The 9,111-nt window shown below is 37.3% G+C and overlaps 1 protein-coding gene across 2 annotated transcripts; it reads right to left on the bottom strand.

Moving 5' to 3' along the window:
* Positions 1–200: 200 nt before the first annotated feature.
* LOC130566349 (adhesion G protein-coupled receptor F4-like) lies at positions 201–9,097 on the bottom strand. 2 transcript variants are annotated; one of them, XM_057353769.1, is made up of 13 exons: positions 7,587–9,097; positions 7,220–7,284; positions 6,442–6,578; positions 6,133–6,321; positions 5,437–5,637; positions 5,194–5,343; positions 4,756–4,931; positions 4,499–4,669; positions 2,977–4,347; positions 2,760–2,801; positions 2,436–2,495; positions 2,264–2,318; positions 201–539 (listed from the first exon to the last, which is right to left on the bottom strand). In XM_057353769.1, the coding sequence occupies exons 1-13, from the start codon at positions 7,677–7,679 to the stop codon at positions 490–492; spliced, it is 2,760 nt and encodes a 919-aa protein (XP_057209752.1). In that variant the 5' UTR covers positions 7,680–9,097; the 3' UTR covers positions 201–489. The 2 variants fall into 2 exon arrangements, with proteins under 2 accessions (XP_057209752.1, XP_057209753.1); XM_057353770.1 differs by lacking the exon at positions 6,442–6,578 and having other exon boundaries at positions 202–539; positions 7,587–7,689.
* Positions 9,098–9,111: the final 14 nt, after the last annotated feature.

Raw genomic sequence — 9,111 nt, 5'->3', positions numbered from 1 at the left:
GCATTGTTACCAGAATCGAGATTCTGTTAAAGAATTAAAATAAAGAATTAGGTGTAAAACCATCAGGAACACTTTTGTTTCCAGTGCAACTATTTTCCAGAACTGAAACCTATCTGGATTCTCAAGAAGTAGAAGGTTTCAGGTTCCCAGAGACTTTGCTAAGATACAGCATCCTAAAAAATGACCGCCCACTAAAAAGAATCACAAGCTGAAGTATTTGATGGCAAAAAATTTTAATGGTTTTATGAACAAATATAAGTTGTTGCTTTCTTGGGGCCAAATTACACAACTGCAAAAATATACATTTTCCAAGTACAAAAAGAACATGCTGTAAATTATACCACTAATCACTGTCTTCAAATGCATTCTTAACAAAATATAAAATTACAAGCAATTATTCTAGAACAAAGAAACATTTCTCAAGTTATCAGTAGCAGAACACATCGCACACATAAGCACACATCGGAACATGAGACTCCTGTCCTGTTTTTAGGATGAAGGTCCTGAGGAAGTGTTGGGATTAGATAAGTGGTACGCATCTGAAAATAGCAATTTATGTTACTCAGACTATTCTCATTGTTATACTTAATAAACATTTGTTTACCTAAACAATAGAATGATCACAATACCCATAATTACATTGACAAATGCTGTCACTCGCTTGAAATTGTTTTACATGATTTGTGTGTGTTTGTGAATACAGTATATATCCATCATGTGTGTGTGTACATATATATTAGGGCTGTCGACGTTAACGCTTTAACGCATGGGATTAATTTTTTCAGATTAAAGCGTTAGAAATATTTAACGCAACATCCGATTTTTTGCCATCATTGTCTAGCGTTACATTATATAATCACGCTCTTATTCATATAAAGGCCTTTAAACTATTTATGTTTGTTTTTACACGTCCATTATAGATTGACAGCTTCTGGCTGTGGAACACGGCTCAACACAACGCGACAGCGGTCCCGTCTGGTGTACACATGGGCTAAAGGCTGCGTCAGAATCTGTCAGACAGCACACTAGTATTAACTTCTCTTTCGTGCTTGACTGAACAAAAACACACACAATTGTGCCAGAAAGCATATTTTGTCTAGTATTTTCGCAAGCACAGTCTTCAATAAAGTTAAATAAAGTTTTAAATGAATGCAAAGAGTAGCGTAGTTAGATCTGCTTAGATCGGCAGCTCTTAAAGGGGCCGGATTCTTAAACGTGCTGCTGTGACTCCTGTCACTAATGTTAATCAATAGGGATGTAACGATTCACTTAGCTCACGATGCGATGCTGTTCACGATTCTGATCTCACGATGCGATTTATTCACGATTTACTCACGATTTATTTTGAAAAAATGAGTTGAAACAAATTAGAAATGAACAACGTCCCTTGCATTATTTCTTAAATGCTTCACGTTTCTTTGTATGATAAAATAATGTTTTATTTCAAATAACAAAACTAAACTGCAATTTTGTAACAAATTAATAATAGAAAAAGTCTCTTTAATATAAACAAACTAATACTGTCTGTGCTTTTCTTGGATATTTTTGCATTTAAGAAATATCAGCATCCACGTTTAGGTTTGCAGTGAAAATAGCGGCCCCTGCTGTTCAAAGAATGTATTGCGATTCAGTTCAAGCCTCAACCGATTTGAATCGTCACTCATTATAACCGATTTTCAACCGGCTCACGGTGAATCGTTACATCCCTATTAATCAAAGATCAAAAGAAACGAAGAAATCAATGTGATTTTGTAGCTTTAATGAGAATTCTTCTGTATTTCATGTATTTAGCAGTAATAGACTGTAACGTGTTAAGCATTCACTTAATGCAAAATATGCTAAATAAACCACCGGGAGACTGCATTTATTAGATATTATTTACTAGAATGATCTTGCTTGTTCTATAAACACCATGCACTGTGCTGTGTTTGACCTTTTTTGTGTTTTTCAGCTTTTCTTATTTTCTCCTGTAAAGCTGCTTTGGAACAATGCACATTGTGAAAAGCGCTATATAAATAAAATTGAATTGAATTGAACATAAAACCTGTGTGTGATAAGTTAGTTGTTTATTTTAGTACTGTCATTCGATTAAAAAAATTATGTTAAACAAAATAAATAGTGTATGTTTAATTTCACTATACGTGTGCGATTAATCGCGATTAAAAAATGTAATCTGTTGACAGCGCTAATACATATACATCCACAAAATTCACTGTATATATTTTGAGATTATTGAGATTCGATTAATTGATTATTTACTAACTTCTATTCCTTTGCCAGAAACCTAGTCGACTTGAAGACGCTCCTGCACTAGTGCTCTGTAATGTATAAAAATTACATGTAAAATCAACATGGCCAGATGATTATTGGTTAGGACTCACATTATTTACAGCAGGACTAATGAGCAAGTATTCTTAGATATGCACTGTACTTACCCTGGTACCTGTGGAACTAAGTTTCTTTAATGACAGCTCTCTTGATAGATACTGACGAACCTGCAAGCAAAAAGAAAAGAAACATACTGAAAATAAAATAACACAAGCAGCATTTACGGTTATACATTACAGTCATATTTTTAATCGTGAGTGTAAGTTTGATGTGTGACGTAATAGTAGATATTTAAAATGAACTCAATTTCCTGGTTATAATAGATTTATTAGTTCCCAAAACTATGATTTTGTACACTAACTGAAATCAGAATCACAAGTATATTACTAACTTATAAAGACACACAAAGAAAAAACAGATTAATCTCATACCTTGTTGTCTAAAATAATTCCAAACACCAACACAAAGAACCCCTAGTGTCACAGAAAAATGGGCAAAAACAATGTTATAATAATAATATTAATATGTATTAGATAGATATTAATGATAAAAACTAATTTGCATTATAATGGATTGCCAATACACAACTGAATAAAAAAACAGATGTATAAATGAAATTTTTGAAGACACAAAAACAGAAAGTGGTACCTGCAGGGAGTTTAGAAGTGCAAACACCACATGAATGCCAAAGTCAGGTGACACCATGGTTCCAATCCCAAATCCCCATGTTAGACCAAAGATAGGAGTCAGGAAAGCCACAGATTTGGCAATGACCACAAGAACATGTTTCTCATCTGGTTGAGTTGTGGCTCCATGTCCTCTCCTTAACATCTTATACACAACTACAATAACAACCATGAGGTTAAAGGCGAAGATAGCCAGAGCTGGAATCACAAATGCCAGCAGGGCCCGAGATGGATTCCAGTTCAGCCAGCATGCATTTTCTTTTGAAACATAGTTTTTAGGCCCAGCTGTGAACGCGACAGTAATAACTGCTATGAGCAAAGGTGCACCATAACCAACTGTGAAGGCAATGACCATCATTTCAGTTCTTGACAGTTGACCAAAGACGATGACAGTGCTGTAAAGGAGCAAAAGTGCTGAAACGAGCATCCAGAAGAAAAGAGCCAGGTAAAAAAAGTGCATGAAGAAAACCACTGCACTGCAGCGACCCACTGAGATCATCTGCTCTTGTTTTATGTCTTGATCTGCGATTGCAGCTCCAATGATGAAACAGACGTTTGCAATCAGCAGAGACACAGCGATGTTGACTATTGAGACATGCCGCATGTAAGACGTGTCATTTCGTGTCACTGACTTCCATACAATCATCTCAATAATGAGACACAGAACCAAGCTGGCCATTGAAATAGCAACACCGATGTATGTTATATAGGCTAAGGCTGTGCGTTTCACAGGGTCTGTGATTGCAAACGGTGACATCAGGAGAGAAAAAGAGGTTGTGTGGTTGCATTCACATGTAACCTTGTCTGTTTCATTCCCGGTTATCTTGACTTTACATCCAGTTGAATCCCATCGGTCGAGATCAAAGTTCCAAAAGACACACTGAGGATTTCCCAATGATGTATTTGTGATGTCAAAACCAAACGAAATGTTGTTAATTGTTTCATTAACCTTAACCACAACCACGTCTCCATTAATACGGTTTTGGGATGTCCTGTTGTCATTATTTGGGGTATTACGAGTAGGTAGAACATCGTTAAGCTTTGAAAAGAATATAACAGTTATGAAGGTTGGTTTAGAAATATTTGGTATCACAATCTGAGTCGTTGAGCTTGGTAGTTGAGATGTTTGGTTGAATGAGTTTTTTATTGTAACTCTATTCAAATGAATAGATGACAGATTAACTGCAAACACATCTGAAAGTCGATCGCTTATATTCTCAATAGCTTCCAGAAGTTTAACGCTGGTGTTTCCTGTCGTGTTTTTATTGTTCAAATCATTCCAAGTTTTACTGGAATTATCTGACACGATGATGTCCACTGTGTTTAAGAAACTCTGGAAATGTAATTAAAAAAATTATATAATGACATTTATTACGATTTTCATTATTATATATAATTATTTACCTAATTAAGTATAAATAGAAATGTGCCATATTTTGATGTACGAAAGGCACCATAACCAAACAAATAAAACATGACTATACCTCCATAACAGGTTTTTTGTGGGTTATGTTTTTTGACAAATCAGCAATGTTAGAGAGGATCTCAACAATTGTTTTGACAGTCGCAGCAGATTGGGTTACACTAGCATTATTCTGCTCAACAGCATTACTGAGTTCTGCCATAAACTGTGGAATAGCAGTCACAGCTAAACCCTACAATACAAAGCACAACAATTCTGATTATTAGAAACATTTCAGACAGTTGATTGATTTTTTTCACAAATAAATGAATAGATTACCTGCACTTTGCTTTCAAGATCTTTGATAACTTTGAGCACACAGTCATCCTGTTCTATTGCCCAACCATTTGATTTGCATTTATACGTTATGCTTCCTTCCTTGCCATTCTCACACAGTCCTTTAGTCATATCATTTGTTTTTCCAAATCCAAGTGTGTTATCTTGACAGGTGAAATCTGGCATTTTTAAATATTTGATTAGGTGCCACGAAACATCTGAATACATCATATTCTGTATGTGTATTATTCACAGTACCAGCTGAGTGTGATATAGTAGTGCAATTTCTTAAAATATTTACACAATAGACGATTTGGTGTCTGTGACACTGCAGTGGTGGTTAATATTTGCGAGTTCTTTACACATTTAAGTCAAGTTAAACTCAACCGTATAAAAAACTTGCTGCGGCAGTATATAATTAATGAGAAACTGAAAACTTACCTTCTGTGCTCGTCTTTACCGTGACACTCCTCGTGCTATAACTGTAACCAAGTAGTTGTGGTAAACCCTTTAGTCGACAGGTTAAGATTTCTTCCCTACAATTGTCCTTTGGTACTATATGGTGTACTGTGATGGAATCTGATCCGATTTCTGATTGAAGACAGTGAAATACATTTATTGTCAATAATTAAAAACATTGTGGATTTTCTCATTGTAAATAATAATGGATGCATTATGTATAACCTGACGTTTGCACATTGCCATTCAGGACCCACTCGACACTGTAGTCTGCATTAACATAGCATGTTAACTGAACAGTCCTTCCATCACATGGAAAAACACGTTCATTGTCACCCACACTGATACTGGGTTCTTGTTCGATGCTAATATCTTGCCACTGGATGTAAGGTATTGAAGCGGTTTGCATGATGCATGAGTATCTGCCTACAAGTGGGAAAATACAGATCCATTGTTATTAAAAACATGTAGGGTGAAGCATCATTATACAAAAGAAACTGCTTGTACTAAAAAAAGGGTGATTTCTTTTTTTAGAGCTCGTTGGTTCCATACAGATTTGGAATCATCTTGGCTTTGCAATTGAGTATGGCCTAAGGTAATAGATATTAACAAAATGCGCCACCGCTGGTACTATGAATGGGGAAGGGAGAGCCAATCATCAATTTATAAAAACGAATGGTTCTCTGGGGCGGAGCTTTACAGAGACGCATACTTGCCAACCTGTGCGCAGTAGCTGAAGCAACCTTGGAAAAAAGTGGTTTTAGTTTTATTTAAGCTTAGGAAACGAAAGGTATGGTACAGTTGATGTCAGGTTTAATTGTTGGACGAAAATATGCTATTTAATTGTGATTTTTGAAACCAGCGATTTTAGAAATTTCTGTATAAAATGTCAAAGCACAAAAAAACACTCCTGAGACTCACCATGGTCACTGTAAGCAGCACTGTTCAACGTAAGTGTGCCACCGTCTTCTGAAATGGTATATTTTGTGCTGTCTGGATCTTTTTCATTAACTTTCCATGTTATTGTTCTGTTAACAGACTGGGGACATTTCAGCTCCAACTTTTGCTGAGGATATAAGTTACCTGATGTACTGATCAGGGGCTTTTGTTCTGAAAATAAAAACATATGTCTTATATCACAAACACACAGCACACCAGCTACGTAACATATATGACAGAACTAAAACATGTGAATGTTTTAACTTTGTGTTAAACATTCACTACACTGACCGGACTGAGCAAAACCATTGGCAGCAACAGTGATTCCTTTACTCAAGAGAATGTTGTAAAGATTTATGTTTGCTGAGGTAAAATCCAGATTGCTGTTGGTTGCGATAATCGTGTAGTCTGCTATAGTGCTTCCAGGTCTATGGAGCAAAACACAAACCACACTGTCATGATTCTGCCTCATCATGTCATGTCTTTCTTGATCTAGTGGCAGGATCATGACAGAGCCTCATGTTTTGTGTGGAGAGAGACATGTCATTGTTGGTTCTGACATAACATGAGCTCTCTCTGGTCTCGTATATGTCCCCGCCCCCTCGTTTCCTCATTATTGATTGTTAATGATTTCATGCCCCGCAACTCATCCCCTCTTGATTTGGTTCCCTTTATTATGCCCTTGTGTTTTCTGTCCTGGGCTAGTTCGTTTTGTTCCGTGTCTGTTGCTACTTCACGTCCTGTTCCTGCCCCGTGTTCTGTAAAGTATTGTCTAGTCTAGTCTAGTCAGTGTAAGTTATGTCAAGTGTTGTTTTAGTTAGTCCAGTTAGTTAGTCTATGTTCCTTTTTAGTCTATGATTTTTTCCGTTTGTCGTTGTTGTTTTACCCCCTCGTGGGTTTTTGCTTTGTATTTTCATGTTAATAAATTATTGTTTTGTGTCAAGCTGCCTGCGCTTGGGTTCTCTCCTTGTCCCCCCCCGACACCACACAAGTCGGAGAACACTGTATTAACAAAAGGCTTCTTAAACAATAATAAAACAGACATTTTTAACTGTTAATGTGACCGTACCTGAAGCCAGTGACATTTACTGAACCGGTTTTGTAGCTAGGCAGACTTTTGTAACTTTGTTCGACCTGTAAATGTATACACATATATTATACGTATATCAGGGCAGTACAGTGCGACATATATTATATGTGGCACATGCTACAAAAAAAGAAATTGGTCTGTGCGAAGAATAGATTTACCAGTGTTAAAGAGTGTAACTGTAATCTGTCATAATGAGACATAGTGATAAATCATAGAAAAAATTAAGAAATATGTCAAGAACACAGTAAGTCCCACCAAACGTAGCATAAGGCATTGTCTGATATCCTTCACAAACAAATAAATACAAAAATAAATTTATTTTATCTAGGAAATATGAAATACTCACTGCATCCTGGATTTGTTTGGCAAAATCTTTGTAATGACTGTCTTCAGGTTTGGTGAGACTGGTATCGAAAGGTTTATCAATTGTCATTGACATTTTAATAGCTATAAAGAAAAAGTTCAATTACATGTGTATGTGTATCGACAGGTTTACGCAACATTTTTTCAAATTAATAGTGATCATGGCACATTGAACACTTATATTCTTGAGCCAGATCTTGTAACAAGCTTTGCAGTTGATGGAGCTGTTATTATTAGCCCTGTCAATCAAATTATCATTGCTTTAAAGCGATACTCCGGCAAAAAAGGACGACTATAACAATTTCCTGATTTCATTCATCAGTCTCCTATGCGCCTCCGGACGACCACAGGGCGTATGTGTGCATTGTCGCAGGAGCCAGTGTTCACAACACATGCATATTGAGCAGACACAGGAGCCACCGTTCTACGTCAGCACCACATGCATGCAGGAGCGGATTAAGGTGGTCCGGGGCCCCTAGGCTGCTCTTTGGATGAGGCCCCCCCTTAGGTGGCTTTCAGGTGCCTGTAACGCATGAAGTTTACTTCGGAACGGGGCACGGTTTGCGAAAAAACGCTAATGTAAAAGCTGTCACACGAACTCCGTTGCGCACCAGGGTACCAAACCCTGCACATGCGCTTTAGCCGATTACAATGCATTTACTTTGGAATAACTGGAATAACATGATGAGCTAACTGCTGCAACAGCTAAGGATAACGCTGCAGTTGTTTCAACCGCTGAATGCAGCAACGATGTTAGCCAATGCGCGCTGCCAGTCCTCCTGCTGCTATCTTAGTCACGTCGTTCTTTTAACCTTTGTATTTTCTGTTTTTGTGCTCCACTATTGTACTTTCTTATGGACATTTTGCCGCTATGCAGTCTAGCAATAGCAGTGATGTAAATTAAAAAGATTGACATGATTTCACCAGCAGCTGATTGGACAGATGTGACCCAAATGTCACATCTATCCAATCAACGGCTTATTTTTTGTTATATTTTTTATGGGCCAATGAGGGTCTATTTTTTGTTCGCGCTGAAGTAAATAAAAAAAATAATCTGGCCAATCAGAGGCCCCTAAACAAGTGGGGCCCCTAGGCTGCAGCCTAGGCAAGCCTGTGCATTAATCCGCGCCTGCACACATGCGTGCGTCACATGGTCAATAAATTGATGAATAAAGTTGTTATTTTTGTTTGTGCACAAAAAGCATCATTGTCACTTTATACAGTTAAGGCTTAACCACTGGAGTTGTCATGGCTCTGCTTCATTTAGTTATGCTTTTCTTGGTCCTGTAGCAGAGCCATGACAAAGTCTTTGGTTATGTGTGGAGAGAGTCTTTTTGACCCTTTCGGTCTTCGATACTCTCTCCGGTCTTTGTCTGTTTTCCCGCCCTTTTGTATCCCTCGTTATTGCTTGTTGATTAGTTCATGTCTCACACCTGTTCCCTCTTGATTTCCTCCCCTTTATATAGTCCTCATGTTTCATTGTCCTGTGCTCTGTCATTGTATCTGTA

This window comes from Triplophysa rosa, linkage group LG15 (assembly GCF_024868665.1).
Source record: "Triplophysa rosa linkage group LG15, Trosa_1v2, whole genome shotgun sequence".
NCBI lineage: Eukaryota > Metazoa > Chordata > Actinopteri > Cypriniformes > Nemacheilidae > Triplophysa > Triplophysa rosa.
This window is presented reverse-complemented; position numbering and strand designations above follow the sequence as displayed.

Excerpts from the sequence above, each read along its gene's own strand:
- LOC130566349 (XM_057353769.1), bottom strand. The coding sequence starts at position 7,679 with ATGTCAATGACAATTGATAAACCTTTCGATACCAGTCTCACCAAACCT. Across the intron at positions 6,322-6,441 it reads CAATGGTTTTGCTCAGTCCG|AACAAAAGCCCCTGATCAGT; the intron begins GTCAGTGTAGTG and ends TTTTATTTTCAG. Across the intron at positions 2,496-2,759 it reads GAATTATTTTAGACAACAAG|GTTCGTCAGTATCTATCAAG; the intron begins GTATGAGATTAA and ends TTTTGCTTGCAG.